Raw genomic sequence first — 21974 nt, 5'->3', positions numbered from 1 at the left:
TGTGTGTATACATGTGTGCATGTGTTAGAGAATGAAGGAGCGAGTGTGTGACAGGGAGGTGTGGAAGAAAAGCATTAAACCTACAGAAAAGGGTGAAAATCAGGCCGCAGGGGGGAAACAGTCACATCATTCTACAAGTGGCAGTTAGTCACCCAATCACTCTTTTTTTCATGCACACTGTGCGGTTATTTGTGTTTGATTGCGCTTAACAACTGGAGTCTTGTTTCTCCACAAACACACACACAGCTGCTTTCTTTCCATAACGGACATCTCTCTTTAACAACGACTCTATCCCTGTAGATCTTATCAGAGGGGTTTTATGTGCAGCCGCTTGTGTGTGTTTACGTGGCCGTGTGTGTATTTGCATGCACTTGTTCTTATCCTGAGGTACAAAGCATACAAAAAAAAATATTTGGCACTCGCCTCTTGAAAGAGCGGTTTAAAAAAATTAGATCAGTCTAATTTAGACATACGCAGGTTATCTGTGGGTTTATGTTAAGGCAAAAAGTTGAGCATGTGCATACTGTACTTATCTGTGTTGGTGAAGGGTGAAAAAAGGTATTATGACAAATTATATATCAGTTAATAATTTACAGAAATCTTGTAAAAATATATTTACAGATAAAGAAAATATAATTTATGTCTTTACCTCAACTCATGAACAAACTCTTTTATTCAATATGTTTCTTTTTTTAACTCATGCACTGCAGCCCAGAACTGCTTGTGATAATGCAAATGCCCAGTGCAGATAACAAAATGATCTTTTACATGCCAGCTCAGTAATGTAAAGTCTGTGTGTTGTGTGTGTGTGTGGTTGCACCACTTTTCACTCATCTGAGAATTGTGCAGGTTATGATAATCTGATGCATCACAGCCCATGCCTGTCCTGGGTCCTGCTTCCTGCTGTGCTCTACCGCATATCTCTTATTGTCTGAGGTTTTCTTTTTTGTAATTTTGTCTCTGTACACCACCACTGCGTTTAAATCAAACAAATAAGTCTTTTAGCTTTAATTCAGGGACTTAGCTAAAGCATTGCATTAACTGTTTAGGAATTACAGCAATTTCTATGTCCAGTCCCCTGGTTTAGAGGTACAAAATTAACTGAGCCTTTGTCTGGCAAGTGCTTTAATTTTTACCTGATCAATTAAACAACTAAAAGATCTGGAGTTGGTTTAAAGTGGTGCGCTTGCATTTGGTAGCTGTTAACCAGAACTGGAACAAGACATTAATGTAAGTGAAGGAGGCCATTATTGGCAATGACAATGAGAAATAACAGCTTAAGCAAAATGTCTTCATCTGTTTCTTCCACTAAAATCCTTAGTTTACGTGCTAGCAGGTTGGCATGCTATATTTGAATTGCTCAACAGCTGAAAGAAAACTTTTCCAACATTGCTACAATGAGCCTATCACCAAACATTTTCTTGAAACCTACTCTAACTAAAATTCCAGAGCTTAACGGAAAAGGGTCCCTAGGCAAGCTCATTCTTGATTTTATGCTAGCTGGTAAGAAATCACCTGAACTGAATGGATGATAATGTACTCTGCTACACCGCACACGTAGCTCTTTAAGAAACAGGATTTACATGTGTTACACCACCTAATTTCCAAGAAAACATGACTGAGTACTGACCTCGGATCTACAGCTGTTCTACCTCACAGCATACAGAAATTAAAATAAGACTCATGCTAATATCGTGGTTCAGATAGCGACCGACAGGTTCAGTCAGTCCTGATGGTCTTTGAAATCACTCACAGTTACTAAACCACTTTGGCTTTGTCCATTGTTTTCCAACTTTGAATTTTTAAGTGCTGAACATGTGTGGGATTCACAGTTCCATTTCTGAATGCCACTTCACTCTGCTTTGTCTGCCTGCACTCCAGCGCTATAGCCATTCTGCTGTCAAATCAAATAGGAACATAACCATTTCTGCTAATGTAAAAATATGACAGTAACAATTGTTCAGTCTGTAGTTTTATTTACATCAGCACTCTGCAGCGGTTCAGCCTTCCATTTACCAATTTAGAAATCGCTGCAGATTCATGTCGGGGAGCGATGACTCTAGTGAAACTGTAACACTCAGCCTTGGAGTTGAGCGCATTGTTTTTTTTAATGAGCTCTGAAATATGCTTACAAAGAGTGGCTCTATGTAGAATTATTGACTGCCTACTGTTAAGCTGAACCCATCAGTTTATCTTGGATCAGAGTAATGCTGAATAAGCTTGTAGCAGCACATATAAACAAGGAGTGTTTTTGAAAAGCTATCTAAAACACCGCTGCTTGCTTGTAATTTCATTTCAGGTAACCCATTTTGAATGTTTGCATGCAGTAATTAAACAGTCGGATTTTTTATTTGACACATAATATGATACAATAAAAAGCCACGCAAATAACTGCAGTATATTCAATGGAAATTGCTGGCTTTTTTGACGTAGCTGGATAAACATACATTTGATCCTGTGAGAACAGGAAACAGCAGCTATTAATAAATGTAAACACGATGACATGCTGTCTAGAGAATGACCAGTCTTCAGTCAGTCCCAGTGTTTAAAGATAATATGAGGTCATTAATTTGAAATTTGAATATGAATTTGAATTGAATTACAGACTGGAAGACAAAAACTATTTCAGTTCTAACTATTTCAATCTAAAAGGACAGTTATTTATATTTCTAGGCCTTCAGTGATCCAAAGTGGATATCTTCACTATTGCTTCGAAAAGCCTAATGTTGCATCAGTGCATCATTTTGCATGAGTCCTGTCATCATTTACAGCCCTCAAAACACAACCATGATAATGATAACTTATCACAGTATGGAGGAAAGAAAACATCCCATATGACTCTATCATTTGTTTTTATTAAACTTCAAATATAATTCAAGGTAAAGGTGAGGAGAACACATTTTATTTAAGTCTGCTCAAGTGAACTGCCTGATTTTGATGGAGACGGTGGGTGACACAGAGGTAGCCCTGGTCTTGATGTTTACTGTTCACGATGCTGACCTTTTCCACAGTCGTCCAACATTCTGGCCCTTCAGTACCCACTTAGAGGGTGTTACGTCACAAGTGGTCTGCTTCGTGTCTATATATAAACCATTATGTGTGAAAGAAGAAGAGAAACAGACAGTGTTGTGACAGCTGTGCAGGCTGTGATCCATCTATCTTAGAAAAGAGGGTGTGAGAGAGAGCCACAAGGAGGGAGAGAGGTAGTGAAAAGTGAGGAATTCTCACAGTCGCTGGCATGCTGGGAATGTGTGATCTCGCCTCCAGTATCACCAGCAATCATTTTTAACCATGTTTTCATTAATGCATGCATACAAACAGGTATCTGCTCAGTAGGGGTGGGACTGAAGCTGCTGTAGTTCTTCACAGGGCACGTCCTGTTGCTATAAGCACTTCTGCTGGACTCTGTAACATCCAAAAATAATTCTACATAAGCATTTTACTGTTAACTTCCTGAAATGTAAAGCGTGACACACGCATGGAAACAGCAACTTCCTACAGTATGTGTGTGTTTGTGTGCGTGTGTATGTGAGAGCAACACAAGAGGAACATTTTTACTGGAACTCACACAGTGTTATTAAACAGTAAAAACAAATCCCACTTTAGAAATTTTTATCACAAGCACACACACACACACAAGCACACACACAATGCAAATAAGATATAAGATAAATGTACACTGCTGCTTTTGATGATAGTGAGCATGTGTGCGTTTGGATGGCTGTCTTTTTGTGAGAACTAGTGTAAGGCTTTCAGAGTGACGACATCTTGTCTAGTCCGTAACTTTTCAAGATGCATTGAGGTTATAGCTTGTGGTTAGTTGAGTATATTTTTAAAAAACATGGTTCCTCTCAGCTGGAAGTCTGTCTGATGTTCATGCGTGAATGAGTGAGAGGCAGGATGACTCTTGACCAAGTGACAATGCATTTATAAGAACATCTACAGGAAGCACCCTCCCCCTAACACGCACGCACACACACATCTACTGTGTGGTACAAAGATAGGAAGTATTATAATGGAAAAAATGAACTGAACTAAATGACAAAACAGAGAAAAACGAGAAAAAGAATTCATAAATATTTGTCAAATTATTATGGTCTACTTTATATATCGTGTTGACATTACCGGGAGCACAGACTGCACACAGGTACCATATGTAGCATAAATATTGTACAAAGCACCGTAAAGCTGTCCTGATTTACACTCACTGCTGCAGAGGGCAGGGGTGTCTCCTTATTTGGGCAACTTAAAAGAAGTGTTCAAGGCCCAGGCCTAATGCTAAGCTATGCTAAACACCTTGTAAATCTCTCTCACAAAGGGAATCTACTCATCTTCTGAAAAAGGTAAGTTCACCTTAAAAGTTTTGCCTTTTAAAACTATATCCTTTTAAAATATTACTTGTTCTCAGGTGGAAATCATCTTAAAACAATCTACTTGAGATACAGTCAGATACAGTCACACCCTTAAGACAAGTGAGTGAATAACTGACTTTTTTCTGGAAATGTGAAGTACCAATGAGCTAACATCATGAGAATCCTAACAACTATTTCCTCTGTGTGTCCAGATGCCTGTTGCCTGTGGGAATGAGAGTAGTGAGTGAGTAGGACAGGAAATGATGTCAGGAATTCTCATAGAGAGTCTGATGGCTGTAGACCTACTGAACCCTTACAAACACACATATAAAAACAGGCAGTCACATGCAAGCAGACACCCGCAAGATTTCTAAATGGGCACAAATAAGAGCACATGATGTACATAATGACATGTTTGTGTCAGAAAGTATTCACATGACAAACACATTAGAGTGAAGACACACTCTTTCTAGTTCACCATTTCTTTCACTTGTCATTCTGACTTTTTTCCATCTGACTTTCAGCCCACGTGCTCTCCCTAAAGGACAACTAAAGGCCTTGAGAATAGACTGAAAGAGGCAGAGTAAGGAAAGGAGGAGTACTTTTGCTGATTTGTTTCCACTTGCATGCGAGTGAGTCATCGAATCTAATGCATCAACAGTAGTTAAGCCAATTACTTTTGCAAAGCAGCTCAGGGCAGAGCTGCTCGGCAAATCAAGGTCAAGTTGGACCATGAAGTGCAAAAACACTGGGGCGCGTCAACCACAAGAACCGTAGCTCAATAAAACGTTTTATACAATAAGTTCGCACATTTCTCTGGAGCAAGAAGAAGAAGAAGCACTGAGATTTTCACTCATGTTTACTCTTGTTTAAGATAATCAGTATGACTGTCATACTTGATAGCTGTTTGGCATTGCACCAAGCTTTTGTGAGGCCTACTGTAAATGCAAAGAAACATGTATTTTCAACCCGCTGTCAAAACGAAACTTACATATAAGGAGTGAAAACCAAAGTGGAGCTTTTTTCTTGTATTGTTTGATTTTAGTTGAGTAATTTAAAAAGGTGAATCAGTGAATGTTTATTAGTTATTTTATGACCATCTTGCAAAGCCTCAGGGACTTACCACCCTTTACTTGGATCACTAGCTGATCTTATGGAGCAACAGCCACTCAATCTAAACTGATAGTTTTATGTTACATTGCACTATGAAAGGGGCAGTATAGAGCTACTACTTAATGCACTTCTGTGTACAAATGAAAACACTGGGCTTTTTTGAATCTGGCCTTCTGGACTTCATGCCTATTAAAGGATAAGAACACTGACGCCAGCATACCATTGCTACACTGGTAGATTTTGTGTAAAACTTTATGATGCATCCCCTTACGATGAACCATTATAAGGGTACTAAAAGAGATTTCATTTAAAAAAGGAAAATATCCAAGTAATTTTATGTCAGTAAATTATTGATTTTTAAACAGAGTATTTGTAAATTCAGTGTGGTTAAAAATATGGGAAAAAATCCTTAAAAAATTAATACAGAAAACTGCTTCATTTTAAAACGGTACATTGTGCCATACTTTTACTTTTACTGTGGGGATGAACTGGGGGATGTTTGTGCATCTTACTGCTTAATTAACTGTGCATTCATTTTTGAGGCAATACTCCACTCAAACCTATGAACATTTTCCAATTGAAAAATGTCCTTTGATTATTTTCACACATCTGATGTCAACTTTAGGGTTACTAAAATGTGCACAAAAATACAACAGTGCTAATATTTAGTTGTACAACAAATGGCACATTACAGACAGTTGGATGATTTTGGTTTCTATGACTTAGTTAATGGCAAAGTTGAAGAGTCTCCAAACAATTTCGCTTGTTTTTATAATTAAACTTTTATGCTCTGAGTCAGAAATTCAGAGCTTTTAAATCTGCAACACTGAAAACCTTTAAACAACGTCAATTTTTTTTAACTCCTATTAAAGCAAAGTGAAGATTAAAGTTTTCCAGTACAGCCTAATCACAGTGGAGTCATAGGGGTAGGTAGAGTGTGTGTTTTTAAAATACGAATAATGAAGCTACCAGAATAAACAGAGGAGTGGCTGATACACACTAGAGAAAGAGAAGCTTAGCCACGGCTTAATGCATGCAAACACACACACACACACACACACACACACACGAACACACATGCAGAACAGTATGTTGTAACTTGACCTGGCATCTGAGTCCTTGGCCCTGTCGGCAACAAGGCACAATCAGCCATGTGTTGTGAGAGAGAGACACAGAGAGGGCAGACTTGTCTCCCAGCAGTGTGATTTTTTTCAGCTTTCTGTGTTAACGATACCCCTTTGCTGATGCAATCAACAGATGCAGACTTAGCTCATTTTCCCCCTCAAGCTTTAGTCTTTCCATGCATCATCCCTGCCATCACTCCCCTCTCATTTTCTAAACATGACAACTGGCCACTGAATTCAAACAGGGACTCCCTTCTGCCTTTGAGTTGTTTTCTCATTGGCCAATTTGAATTTTCAAACACTGACCAACCACCCCCTTCCCTTTTAGTCACAGGATGTACACTCATCCCTCCCTCTTTCCGTCCTCACTTCCCTCCTTCCTTCCAAAACAACCAGATGGTGATACAGCAGCTAAGAGACAGACAGCAGCAGCGGGCGGGAAGCCCTTCGAGAGTGATTCCACGGTCTCACTCTCTTGCACGCTCTCTCTCTCTTAGAGGATAAAAAGCCCTCATTGTGTCGTCCTTCACGTGGAAAATGTTGGAGGAATGCTATAAATTTCGCACAGAGTAACGGTAGTCCAGGGTCAGTGTGACAAAACACACACACAAAGGCTTTGCCCTAAACTCACCGTGTTCCTGTACAGCTACTGCAAGGCCCTACCAAAACAGACTGTGCACATAGACACATTTATAGTGTCTAAAATGTATCAATTTTATCATTGGTGGGGGTTTCCTGACTAATCAAATTAATTGCCTGTATAAGTGGGTTATTACAGATAGCCCATGTTATAGGAAAAGGAAGGAAATTCTTCAGAAACAAAAGCTCGAACTCGATGCAGTTTTGTGACTTTCAGAGTGTGACAAAAACTGGGTCAAAGGAATCTCCATATACAGACACATCATCAGAAAGCATTACTGTATCCAAACATATCTTCTCTTATGTCACAAAAATAGTGATTGAAGACCGTTGCATAGCAAAAATTATGCAACCGTGTGCAGTGAACTTATGATCCTGTCGCCTTTGAAACAATTGCTTTGAAGAATGCAAGTCTACGGCAAATCGCAGCAAGCTGGATTCTCCAAGATTGACTGAAAGTGGTTGCCCAGAGGTCGAGCGTGTAATGCCTGAACCTCTGTATATTTTACTTCTAAAGATCAAAGATGGTAGAAGAAGTTTAATTAACTCGTTAGCTAATTAAACCTGACAGCTGTGTTTTTATTATTGAGTACCTTAGAGATGCTGGGATTAAAGACAAGACATCTAACGATGTTCCACTTGACTCTTTTTGAGACCAACTTCATTTGAGTCCACACATCTTTTAATTTCCAGCTCAATCTCCAACACTTACTTTTACATCCTGCTCTAGTGTTCGTATCAGTTCTCCATCCACTTGTCCTGTTTGGGCCACGCGGATAGAGCGTCGTTCTGCCTTCCTCAGCCGGTACTGCAGGATGCGGCAGGTCTTGTTTGCCTGAGAAACAGGGGCAATGTCAGCAGATCATGTTATGCATCAGCTGTCTAATCCATCTCTAGTACTTTGCTTCACTGCACTGTTCCTTGCAGCAGTCATGTGCATGTAGAAGAAATGCAGAAAACATAAAATGGCAGGAAAGAGCATTTGTTGCATTTATTTTTGGAGCCCAAATTTGCTTTTCAGATGTAAAATAAATGGAATTCTTTCTTCACGAGGTCATTTTTGCAAGATCTGCGATAAGTCAGGCTCATTAAACCAGTCTGTCTTTGTAACCACATACCTGCTCCAGCTGTTGCCGCAGTTCCTGCAACTGGTAAACGTCTTCCTCCATGTACATGTCCCTCATCTCCAGCATCTCAGATCTCAATTCCTCCATCTCATCCTTGGGGCAGTGAAAATGAGAGAGTATATAAGTGCGTCTGTTATTTTTACACATAGCTAAGTACTCCTCCAGTGTTAACCTGTGGAGAAGGTGTAAAGACTTCTGACTGAACATCAGGCTCTAAGTGGCTGTAAAGAGCTGACAGCATTATATGCACACACAGGATTTTTGTCATAAATGCAAGGCAATCATCACTGTCATCAGAAAATCACTCCATTAAACTTTCCAACATCGTAATGTAGTCCATCAATCACCTCTTGCTGCCATGTATGACTACATCTTCTTCTTTATCACCCTCATAATTGCATAACAATCAGTGTCCTCTTAAAATGAGCTTCTGCAATATTTTCTTACATCAGATAAAAGGGGCCATGCAAAATAGAGAACTGCATGACCGAGTAAGATAATATGACAGTGAACTGTACTCTTGTTTTTTGCCTCACTCCGAAGGTAGTGCTAAGGAGACCAAAGGTCAGGGTATAGCTATTAGCACACCTTGGAGCAAACTCCAGGATGTGGCATCTGTGGATTAAGAAAATTCAAAATCGAAGCAGAGCATTTGGATAGTGTGGGACTGCACTAAAATACAACTCACAAATACTACAGACCAGTATAAATGTTTCATTCAAACCAGTGTTTTTATCTACCCCCGTTTTAGTCACATGCAGATGAATTATTCATTTCAGCCTGACAGCATGAATTGCATCACACTTCTGAATCATATTTAAGGCGCAGCTCTGTCTGTGTTTCCAATGAAATCAAGTATCACACCCCATAAAAAAAGGAAAGTCTAGGTCACTCTGTTTTACGGCAAAGCACGACAATGTGCTTACAGAACTGTTAAATGAACGTGTGCTGGCAAAAATCCCTGCCTCTAAGTATGAGCGTGTTTGTGTGGGTGATGTGTTAGCATAATGAGCCAAATGAGTATGAGCGGCTGTAGTAATAGTAGTGCTGTCATGACTTACTACAGTAAAGAATGTGGGTCAGCTTCTGCAGAGCTCCAAGTGCAGCAACAACAAGCTGTGCGGGTGTGTATGCATGTGTATTTTTGTGTGTCTGTATGTTTACTATGTGCACAATATGAAAAGCAAGGTGAGCAGTGTGTGCCTGCGTCTCCACTACGTACGCACTAAACTGTACAAGGATGAATCATAACCGTGTGAGCAGGTAAAGTAAAATGGATGGATTTAGTAATGTTTCTGTGAGTGGCACACCGCTGGCCACTGCTACACATCTGTGATAGAGAACAGAGTGAACGAGAGAAATGGAATGAAGTAAAAAGAAAGGAGGATGAAAGTTAATAGCATGAAAAAGAATCAAAGGGAAAGAGCAGACACAAGAACAAAACCCAAATTCTGAAACTGAGAGGAAAAGGAATGAAAGAACAGCAAAGCAATAAAAGGGAATGTAAATGGGAAACAGGAAAAGAAAAATCAGATAGGGAAAAAAACAGAGCGTGAAAACTATCTAGATGGAGAGGGAGATAAAACATGACAGCAGAGAGTGAGGAAGTGAGGACACGAAACCAGGGAATCATAAGTTAATGTGGTGAGAGACTGAGACTGAGGGAGAGAGATGGTCCACTGACCTGCTTTTCACAGCTAACTAAAGAAGAACAGTGAAGAAGGTCTCTGTCATGTGAGCGAGTCAGGAGAAGAAATCAACCAATCAGCTGTCATGTTAGTGAGTCAGAGTGGTTAATGTCAGAAATGAGTGTGTGCACACATCTGCTGTGATAACAGTCCTCCCTACCTGGCTCTGCAAATCTGAAACCCACCATATTTTGTTGTCAGTTGTGTACGAGGTGATTTAGCTAATTGCTTTCAGTATTTTGTCCCAGCTTTATGAGAGTGGCATTGTCAGGTTTTCATCTGACTCTCATATTCTTACATTCGTATGTGTATTCTATTCTATAAAGAAGCCTACAATAATACAGAGAAAACCCAAACAATCAAACAACCTCTTATGAGAAAGCACTTGGCAACAGTGGGGAGGGAAAACTCCCTTTTAACAGGAAGAAACCTCCCAGAACTAGGATCAGGGAGGGGTGGCCATCTGTCACATACAGCCCGGGTAAGAGGGCGAAGACAGGATAAACGAAACACGGCGGAAGAGAGCCAGAGATAAATGATAACTAATGATTAAATGTGGAGCGGTGTAAAAACAGAGTGAGTGAAAAGAAAAAAGAGGAGTGAAGATGAAACACTTGGTTAATAACGGGAAGTCCCCAGCAGTCTAGGACAAGTGCAGCCTTAAAAAGGGAGGATTCAGGGTCACCTGACAGAGCCAAAACTATAAGCTTTATCAAAAAGGGAAGTTTTGAGATTAACCTTCAAAGTAGAGATAGTGTCTGTCTCCCAAACCCAAACTGGAAGCTGGTTTCACAGAAGAGGGGCCTGAAAACTGAAGGCCTCCCATTCTACTTTTAAATCCCAGAGGAACCAGTCTCAGAACAAAGTGTTCTTTTGGGTGATACGATGGGCCTGATTATACAACACCTTGTGTCTGAGGAGTTAAACATAAATTAAATATAAACACAAAACATAAACATAGTGGATCTGTATGGTTTTTATGTTCATTTAGGCAATTAGGCAGCAGATCAAGCTGCTATTCTGTGCATTTCTATCACATTTGCTATATTTACATAGATCCTGTATGTTTATTGTTATTATTATTTTCAGATTAAGCCTTCAGGATCATAACAAATGATCAAATGACTCATTGAAGGCACCATTGCATTTATTACCACTATGTTTTCAACTATTTAACTCTACCACCAAGGTCGTCTTTTACAATTTAAATTACTCCTAATTGGTAAGTGAAAACAGCCATCTGCACAAGCTGCACAGATGCTCATCTGTTTGTTTAAATTGCAGTCACAGGACGGACATTCCTAAAAATTAAATCCAGAAAATCTCGTCTTTCTTTGTGAAACTGTGTCAGGTTAGGCATAACATGAAGAGCAGCACGTCCCTACTCCTGGTTTATTGTGTCGAAATACAGCATGTGGACTTGAATGATGATTCAACTGTACTGAGCGTAAGTTCCCCCCTTGACAAGGCGTGCGGTGACTAAAGTGCGTTCAACAATTTGTCAAACTGTTTGTCAGCATGGCACCTACAACCTGACAGTGTATGTTCATGGTGTAGGAAAGCAGGAATGTAAGTACAGGCGTCAGTAATGCTGCGTGCGCGGTACGTGAAACATCTAATCAGATATTCTTTTGTAGCTTCAACAGAAACACAAACAGTAAGGTATAAAGTCGCCACTAATGAGATTCAAACAGCTGCCAACTGTTTTGATCTCCTACGGTGATTACCAGCTGAATGGGAAACAGCTCGGCACCCAGAAAGAGTCTGCATATTCATAGGATGGCGGTGGAAGACTGGCAGGCTGGAGATGTAAAGCATGAAGGAGGAAAAAAAAGATGAATTTTGAAGCGGTGGAAAACAAAGAGAAGGAACTGGAGACTGAGCATTACAGCAAGGATTTATGATAAGTCTGAGAGCCTGATGCCTCTGCAGCATGTTGTTTTGATCGTCTGATCACTAACCAGGTGTTCCTCGCAGCTGCAACAACACACACAGCCAGACTTACTTCACTGCCAACCCTCCCGTGGGGCTTTGCCGTGGTCCAATGTGATATGATGCCCCATATTCCGTCAGCAGCCACACACTGCACCAAATATGCACCAACTAGGATGACGTGTGTTAATGATAAAAGAAAGGAGTATTTTGGGGACCAGGAGTGGGCAACCAGAAACTAAACCAAAGATCAAAACACCCCCAACAGTTAAAGAAACTCCTGGGGAAAGTGCTTTTTGCTTAGAGACAAGCGCTGCTAATCAATTACCACAGGCAATCAATGTCTGACAATCACTGGCTTGTCTGGTCACTGCCAGGTAGTGCTAGGGGATATGTTCCCTAGCTGATCCTTGCCTTAATCAATCACTCTGGAGGGAGGCTTGACCAGCAGCTCGATGTATATAATACATTTCACTGCCTGCAGATGTACTGTGGGAGCTGTGAGATGCCTATTCTATCAAAAACACTGATGAAATCAAATCCTCCTGTGAGCTGAGGTACTTTGGGATAATGCAACAATTGTTTAGTTATTGTTTTCAAGAGTGATGCTTTAGTGTTTGACAGACAACAGGAATTTGATACCGATGCTGCCAGTAGAGGATCTTTTTCTCTTTTTTAATATAAGAGTTTTGCACTTTTATGGAAAACCCCACTCAAAATTCACAACTTGCAGGATTTCCATATTTACTTCCACATTTTAGGTGTTGAGAATCTTTAGGCAATCACACAGCGCTCTACCTCTGTGTTAATACAGTGCTATTAATAATGCCTTTAGGAGCAAAGCAGAATACAGCAGCAGAATGAACCGTACCTCCACTGTGCCAACATGCGAAGCACAAGTGATGAACACCAAGTGCAAAATCTCAATCCAAAGCACACCATTGTTAACCATTTACAGTATTTCACCGTTCTGCAACTGCAGATTTTCTATCAGAAACCTATTCTGTCACCAGGAAGCAGCATGTTGTGCTCATGCGTGGCCAGGGGTGCAGACAGACTCTCTATAACATCAACATCCTTGTAGTGAGTACTCTTGGGAGGCATCCAAAGGAATCTCTACACAGTGAGAAGCAGGTCAGAGTGACTTTTAGAGGCAGACTTTGGAATAAAACAGTATGACAGAAAGATGATTTGTTTAAGGAATGAAAAATGACAATGACGTCAAATTGCTAAATAGGCCAGGTGTATGCATGTGACCAACGTCAGGAGTGTTTTTCATGGGAACCCATGCAAAATCTGGTGTCACTGCTTGAAAAAAAAAAAGACTAAAACCCTGTTTGTGAAGCACTATGTAGGTTAAGCAACTTCAAAAACACGAGCTGACTTACTTTGAGGTAATCATTCTCAGATCTCAGCTCTTCTATTTCCCTGACAAACTCCTCGTGCATGCTGTCCATAAACTCCTCTGTGAGGTCTGAGAAAGCCAGAGATGTGCTGGCGGGCACCCGGCTATCAAATGAGGTGACCGATCGCTCCTCGCCCGGGGATATGCTCCCTTCTCCCGTCTCGATACCGGTGGAGAGCCGGTCCTTCTCTCCGGAGGAGCAGGTGGTCTTAGCAGCAGCAGCAGTAGCTTGTTGGCTGGTTCTGTCCGCCAACGCGCCATCCCTGAGCGGCTTCTCTAACTCCGGCCCGCCGCCCCTGCTACTCCTCGACTCGGCGTCGCTGCTCACAGCGTCCGTGGACAGCTTGTTTTCCTCAGAGGCGCAGTCCGACAGCTCGGAGCTGCTGTCGGTTGGGGAGAGCTTCCCCGGGGCGCATCCAGAATCCTTGGATAAATCATCGGATCCTATGCTGGCGTCCGACACCTTCCTCCGCGCTACGGTGCTTTTGATGGCCTTGGACGCCGAGCCCTTGGAGGACATGCCACCAGAGAGGGAGGATTTGCCGGCGGGTTTTCCGCCACCACTCTTCTCCCCTTTGCCGTCCTTCCCAGCAAGACTTCCCACGGGGCTGCGCCTGGATATGCGGCTACCCAGATGAATGGCTCCTGGCTTGACACTCAGGGTCGGGGTCCCAATCCCTCCTCGGATCTTCGTGAGCGACCACCCGGGTACATCCTTCGGTCTCGCCGGAGATGGGGCCCGGTTGATCTTCTTCTTCTGGCCTGGAGTGTGAGCGGACAGCACGGCAGAAAGGTCCGCAGATTCGGGCTGCTGACCGGGCACCGCGTGCTGCATCTGCCCGCTATCCGAGCACTCCGTCCCGCCTCCGCTTTCCATCTTCTGCCGGAGATGGAGTCTTCGTTCCTTGGGCGAGGCGAAGACGAGGTGAGTCGGAGAGTTGTGGACATCAACCTCCTTTGTTTTTGTCATTCATTCCGTTTAGGCAGATACGAGAAAAATAGAAACGAAACCTCCTATTTGCAGAAACAGGAGGCAGAAGTTAGGAGTGTGAATAAACAACTGCAGAGCCACACAAAAGGAGGAGATCACTCCGGCCACAATGAGGGCTTGCAACGGAACAGGACGAAGCGGGAAGTAGAGTCTAAAAGATCGAGAAAAGATAAATACAATCCAATTTTCCAGTTCTGTGTGCCGCAAATGCACCAATTATTCCGCTTTGTTCTGCTGGATCCTCCACTCCTGTCCTCGGGATCTCCCTCTCTCTGCCTCGATGACACAAATTAGCCGGTTCCTGCTCAGAGGAATTGTGGGTGAGAACAGACGGCAGTGCGGTGCCTATGGTCACCTCTCTCTCTCTCCTCTCATATAACGGGATGTAGCTCTGGAGGAGAGAGATAGTCTCGTTTCTGCAGCTCTCTGCCGCCACCAATGCAAGATATCAGAAAAACAGTAAGACACAGCAATAAATAAATAAATAAATAAATAAAATATTGTGTAGAGACTCCAGGGCTCGGAGGACAGGGCCCATTTATGCACACTTAAGTCAGCTTAAAATATTTTCATACAGGTCAGTAAAGCAGCTGTGTGTGTGTGTGTGTGTGTGTGTGTGTGTGTGTGTGTGTGTAGCAGCCAGACCAGAAACCTTTCCTTCCAAAGTAACAGATATTTAACATGCGCGCAAATCATAGAAGAAAGGTCACAACAGCATACAGCTGCATTGTGGGAGGTGAGAGCATCACCTGACCCCAAATGTGTGCATTAATGTAGAGTACACTGTAGGGCTCAGATTATCTGTCTCCTTCTAAGCAAACAAACAAACAAAAGATTCCTCTGACATCACACTCAAGCAAATCTTTCTTATTCTTCTTAAAGTTTAGGTAGATAGGTTTGTCGCAAACATCGCATGAAAAATAGTGTCAAAGAACAATATTTCTTTTGTTTTAAATAAAGCATGCAATTTATAGTATCCCTTCTGTTTCCCTCCTTTCTGTCACCTGTTTATCTTTTACTTCTCAGACTGTAGACTGTTATTATCCTGCATACTGTCCCACTGTTCCCCCATTATTTATTGCCTCCGACAGCTTTAAATTTGTAACCTTTGGAGATCCCTTTTCACAGTCCCACCATTATTCTATCACAACTAATCATTAAACCTTAAGCGGCTATTGATATCCTGTAATTAGCATGTGCAGTTAAATTTTACAGAGCGCTGAGTCAGGCAATTCTCTGTTTTGTTGTGTTAAAGAGATTGTATGGGTTTTAAGGCATGGCCGAAAAACCCACGAGACCTGTCACCAGTCAAGATAAACTACTTACAGATAGGCGGAAAATTAAGTGATAACATTTATCCCATAGTGAAACATTTCCTGATAGGTAGGGTCTCATTCAGAGGTCATCAGGGGGCTCACCGAACAGTTTGAAATGAGTGGAGCCTGTGCTACAGCTCACACAATCATCAGATCTTAACCAAACTGGATACCCATAGGAGGTTTTTCAAGTAACGTGTTAGATATTAGTCCACCAAAATCTTGGTCTAAAGCTGGACACCAAAATGTATTTTTTTAATAAGCCGTATTTGCTTGTGCAGCATGTACATATACAGCATAAGTAGGAACCATAAAGTTGATTTTTTAAAATGTGTTTGTGCATTATTTTTGATAACTGACTGAAGGGCCGTGTCATCGTCTGCCATAAACTGTATTTTTGTTTCAATAAAGCTACAAAGCAGTGCTGGATCTCCTGCCCTGTATGCACACAGTCGGAGATTTCCAGTAATAACCATCGCATGGTGCAATCTCAGTGGGCTCAACAAATGTGTGTAAACACTCTTCCAAGCAGTTAGAGCACATTATGACATTTAGCAGCATTTCTAATAACATTTATTCTCCAAGGCTCCTTTTTTGCCCATCCTGCGGGTGCTTGTAACCATCATCTGACTAAAGTCTTATCACAGAGACAATACAAACCATATTGATTCAGTCCATGCTGTCAGACTCAAACTCTGTGAATGTCTTATGAGTAGAAACTTGAGGACAACAAACACAGAATCGAAGCCATGAGAATAGATTTTCCCACTCAGGGATCAGGGCTGGTGAATGGCCATTTGCTATGTGCTGAAGCAGTGGGCTGTACTGTGTTTACATCTGTATAATTCATGTAAACACGCGGCTACAAAAATAGCACTATTGTAGGACTTTCTAAAATGGAGCAATTACGTTCTCAGTCCATCACAAGCAGCTGCTGCCACGTTTCACTCTGTATGTGATCTGTCATGTGTGAACGATCACATAGTTATCTACACACATTTGTATTTTTGACGCATTTGGATTCAGCCAGAGAAATTAAAAATCTCACTGTGCAAAACAAACATGCATGCAACATTTTTACTGTTTTTGCACCCCCGAGAGGATATTTGAAACACATTCCAATGAAACCTCACACCTTAAAGGAGCATCCAGTGAGTGAGACCACACCAAACCTCTCTGAATGAAATAATATAACCGATTAAATGAAAGCACTGTCATTTACATATGATGGGTAGCGTAAAAGGTGCTAGAAAAATCACTTTTGGTTCAGCTGATCAATCCACTACCTCTATCCTAAATCCTGCTTGAGCATTCTACTATGTTCGCTTGTTTATCACTTTCTCTGGCAGCGGTCTTTAATCAGTATGAAGATACTGCCACTAGCAGACTGCATCTGAAATCATGCAGTCTTTAAATCATTCATTGCTAATGATCCTGCAGTGGCAGCCGCAGAATTACAACCTAGTATACTCTATTATCTTCTCTCACACCACAACAAAACCAAATATCTGCTTTAAAGGTCTAATAATGAACAGAAATAGAAATATTAAACAATATTTTACACTCCCAGTTAATCCATTTAGAGCACTCATTCATTGCAGAAATCTTGCCTATAATCAGTTGGAAAACAGTGGAAACAATGTTGTTTTATTTCCGGTTTGTTTTGGCAATAATAAGGCAAGAATAAGAACATGGTTAGCAGCGCGTTCTGCTGAGTCAAGCTGACGGAAAAGATAAGAGAGGAGTCAAGAGCATTACAGGAAAGAAAGGAAAGAAACAAGATAACAACAATATGAAACCTATTTAAAACATTCTCTCGATTAGATGCCTTTCTTTTTTACAACAAACATATGACGATCTTTCATTTAGTGTCACAATGATCTCATATACAATACAAGTACAACGCTGTATGCCTGACACAATCCATCTGTCAATTAGTTTGCTGTCTACACACACACACACACACACACACACACACACACACACACACACACACACACACACACACACACACACACACACACACACACACACACACACACACACACACACTACCAGACCTATCCTTTTCCAGATCAGGCATGTGAGAAGGTTTGCTATGAATGGTTCTTTACCAGAGCCCTTAAACTGAGCCAGCTAAACCAAATTTAGCCATCGTGAATTTTATTATGTAAATATGTGACATGTAATATTAAAGTCCATGTCATACCAGGCAATTTTCTGTGCATTGCAATTATATACCCTTATTAAGGATCCGGTTTAACATCAAAATTGCAATTTGGAGCAGTTGAATGGTTCTTTGAATCATTAATGAACCGACCCTCCATTGTTGGTGGTATACCACGTTCATTGAATATTAAGCAGACCACAAACAGCACCCATGTTGGCCCTCACAGAGCCCATCAAGTCGCCCCCTTCCTCGGCCCGTTCTTCTAATAACCAGTGTTTAGCCAGATAATGAAGAGAAATGCAGATTTCTGCAGTATTAAAACCCCACTGTAATAATGCAATTGGCTTTTATTGTTTTCAGCAGGCTCTTTGTTATAAGAACATCTTGACACATTATTTCCCAAATGTTTTTGATACCTCATTTTACTGCACCATTTACTCACAGCAGTTCAATACGGCAGTTTCAACAAGCTGTTCTGTCATTTGCTTACCAGTAAAATATTTTGTGATTAGCACTTTGAATGTTGCAGAGATGTCTTTTACATAGCATAAAGACAAATAATTGAAGCTGCACCGTTTAAAGTCTTTTCTGCCTTTAGTTTGTTGAAGTATTGCGATTTTTCTCTAGCAGATTTTTCAAGCTTTGTGACAGTTTTTACTCTTCAGTGCTCCTGGAGTGTGGTTTCAAGGTCAAAGCAACTCACTGTGCTCCTGGGCTACTTGGGCCACAGCATTTTATGGGAACACAGAACTTTATTGGTGACAGTTATGTTACATCATTAGCCAAACACATTTACATTCAGGAAGAACACAGTGGGGTACAAGATTCTTTTACAAATCTGCTGAGTTTGCATAATAAAATCAAAATGCAATAATATAAAGGAATATATTACTATGTTTTAAGGGAACAATGAAAGAATACCCTGCAATCTTGCACGGATATTGCCAAGAATTAAACGTCACATGAATATGTCTGAATCCAAGAGCATCATTGGTGTTAGTTGATGAGCTAATATTCAGTTCTTTCTCATGTATGGCATGTAGGTTGGCACCAGAAGTGCTTTTTTTAGGAATGATATCTAAGTTTTGCTTCATTATTCGCTTTCAGCCATTAGAAAGGAGAGCATAAATGAGGTGAATGGCTTGACAGTTGTGTCGCAAGACTTCACATCACCCCTCTGCCATCCAATCCGTTATGTGATTCTGGTAGGAGGTAACCCACGCAGACCAACCAGCAAGTGCTCCTTAACAATGAGCATATTTTACTAATTGTGAGTGAAAAACACCCCGATGTGCCTCACACTGACGTCCAGTCTGAGTGCCGGTCTGCTTTGCTGAGACAAAAAAAAAGGCATCAGCAGAAAATTGCTGTCCTTGCACGTTATCTTCAGTTCAGTAATTGGAAAGCAGTGAGTGTGTGTGAACTAGAGCTGCATCAGCAATGTCACTGCTACATTCTGCCTGCTGACATTAGTACAGGACAGATATTCTCAACCATGATTTTCTTATATCATGAATTTTTTTATTTCATGCATTAAATGTAGGTGCACTCTCTGTGTAGTGATCACTGTGTATTTGTAATCAGTTACGCTTGCTTTATCACAGTGCTGCCGTAGGGGACCAAACTAACCTGGGTTTTCCCTTCCTTACAGAAGCTACTGCTTCTGCAATGACGTTGTCAGCCTTCACCAATTGTGGTAAATCCCCCTTTGAGAATTGTTGTGGAAATTTGTCTCCTGCAAGTAAAATGAGTCTCATGTGACCTGCTTTAGCTGGAATAACACGTTTGTGCTCAACTTACCTCCCTGCAGGGTACAGTAGGTGGCCTATATATGATGATATCAACTTCCAGACCTTCTGTTGACACTGTTGGATCTGCCTGGAGCTTCTCATAAGTGTGCCACATAAATAGTCCTGTACATTGTTCAAAACCATACGAAGAGCAACAGCCAAAGGCCTCCTTCTTGAATTAGTATTCAATAGTTTGGGTTCCAGACCTCATTCAAAGACCATTTATCTTGTAGTTAGAAGAGGATCAAAATTCCCTTATTGCTGGAATCACTTTGTCCAAAACACTCAGTTTCCATAATCATAAAGGGATGTTATTTCATGAATGATATTTTTCTGCAAATCAGCACAAGGAGAACATACACAGTACTGAGTAAATGTCTTTTTTATTTCTATTTCTTTCTATTTCTATTGGGAAAAGGATTGAAACAGGTATAACAATACACAGAAAAACACTATACATGCGAACAAAAGGAGTTTGTGCATTTCTAACCAGTCTATATTTGGTATGACCACCTTAATTCTCTCTCCCGAACAAGCTTTCTCATAATTTCCTGAAGCAGCCTTCAGGAACAGTTCTCCAGGCTTGAAGGGCGTTCCAAGTTCTGCCTGTCGTTTCATTCTCTGTCAGTCCCACAGTGCTTCAACAATGTTGATGTCTACTCTCGCACTGAGACAGTTTCTGATGAGGGTTTGGTAAATAATAGATAAATCAGCTGAAAGGCCAGAGGCACCTCACAAATTTTGTCTCAGGTCTTTGTTGGTCTGATCCATCCTTGGAGGCGCTTTTTATTGCTGAATTGGTCAGTATTAAGTGGGTGAAAATAAAGAAAAATCCTCTGAAAAGGATCAGGCACTAGGACTGAACTGAAAATGTGTGAAAAAGCAGCCAATGTCCAAAGAAAATCTTTGAAGGACTTTCAGAAAGCCTGGAGAACGACTGCTAAGGGCCACTTGAAAAAATAATCTAAAGTCTGGCTTCTTGAAAGCAAAATATGTAGTAAAGGCTTAAGACCTTTTCACAGTACTCTGTACAATTAGTTTCAAAGGTTTGGTTTCTGTTGGCTACTGACGAGTGAACAACTCAGGGAAAAACTTTATCTTTTACCTCCATCTAGTGGTGAGTAGGGAAACTTGGCGAGTACACCAGGAAGAAAAACAAAACTGTTTGACTAATTGTATGATAAAGATCAAAGCGTTTGCTTGACCACAGGTGAATTTAGAGGCAATTCATCGCAGCAAACAGGAAGCAAACTATTCAAATCATTAATGCTGTGAAGCAGATAAAGTCAAATGTTAAAACCAGCTGCTTTTTCTGTGTGATGCAAATTAAAGCATTCTTTTTCTGGTTTGTTCTTTTCAGATATCTTAAGTATTAAAATTACAGTCATGTAGCTTCTTTAGGCTCAACATAATGCTTTGATAATGGTTTTTTTTTGTGAATTATACATAGAGGGGTGAGCAGCTGTATCTGCATGCGGTTGTGCACAAGCTGAACTCTTTGTCCCGCTGTGTGCCTGAATAGAAACCATTTTCTCCTTCTAGTCCACTGTTCTCTCTGCCTCTTCCCCTCCTCCTCATCTCCTGCAGTCTCTCATCCTATTCTCTGCCCCCCTCCCCCCTCTTTTCTTCTCATCACACCATCATTATGCAACTCTGGGAAAAGAAACACACTGATTGTTTGTTCCGAAAGAACAAATTACTACTGACAATTAAACTTTTCTCCATCCAACATTAAGATATAATGGCACTACAGAGTTCTTTTAGAAATACTCTTGATGCAACAGTGCATCATTAGTGCCTGGCCTGGTTTTGTGTCATCTGTGAAACAGTGTGTGCCTATGACCTGTGAGCCTTCAGTAAATGTTATGAGAGGATATTGTAAAAGCTTTATCAGACATTCAAATACAAGCCAACATGGGTACTAAATTGTAAATGTTTTATCATGTGCCTCGTTATTGCTCATGCCCCAGTTCTCCTCTAAGCAGGCTGCCTGCTATATCAAATAGATAAGCTGTATTACTGATGACAGTTGATACAATCTCTGACTAAGTTGAAGCCATATAGACGTGAAATGAACATCAGATATTGAAAACCCTGTACTGCTAAAGCAGCTGTGGAACACAGTGTTAGTAAGCAGCTGTGCAAACCTGACCTTTGGTAGAGAAACCTCAGATGTTTTCAGAAATAGAATTATAATCAAAACATTAAAAATCGCTGGCTGATTAGGGTATCAGAATGCAAGTTGAATATGTCCTCATTTTGAGCATCAACACTGTCTCTTATCACAAAACATCCACGAACCACCATGAAGGGGCCTTTTAATTCCA

General features: G+C 40.9%; 1 protein-coding gene across 1 annotated transcript in view; it reads right to left on the bottom strand.

The window, feature by feature from the left end:
* mtcl2 (microtubule crosslinking factor 2) overlaps positions 1 to 14672 on the bottom strand; it is an 83487-nt gene extending 68815 nt beyond the window's left edge. Inside the window, exons 1-3 of the mRNA XM_085344279.1 lie at positions 13364 to 14672; positions 8347 to 8448; positions 7941 to 8063 (exon numbers count right to left, since the gene is read on the bottom strand). Of these exons, the coding sequence (XP_085200405.1) occupies positions 7941 to 8063; positions 8347 to 8448; positions 13364 to 14350 (1212 nt within the window). The 5' untranslated portion in view covers positions 14351 to 14672. The remainder of the gene's footprint in view (positions 1 to 7940; positions 8064 to 8346; positions 8449 to 13363) is intronic.
* Between the last annotated feature and the right edge of the window lie 7302 nt (positions 14673 to 21974).

The sequence above is a fragment of the Diplotaxodon limnothrissa genome, linkage group LG20 (genome assembly GCF_057381915.1).
Source record: "Diplotaxodon limnothrissa isolate DT_005_m linkage group LG20, D_limnothrissa_male_GT1.1, whole genome shotgun sequence".
Classification (NCBI taxonomy): domain Eukaryota; kingdom Metazoa; phylum Chordata; class Actinopteri; order Cichliformes; family Cichlidae; genus Diplotaxodon; species Diplotaxodon limnothrissa.
The sequence above is the reverse complement of the archived record's forward strand: the minus strand, read 5'-3'. Positions and strand labels throughout refer to the sequence as shown.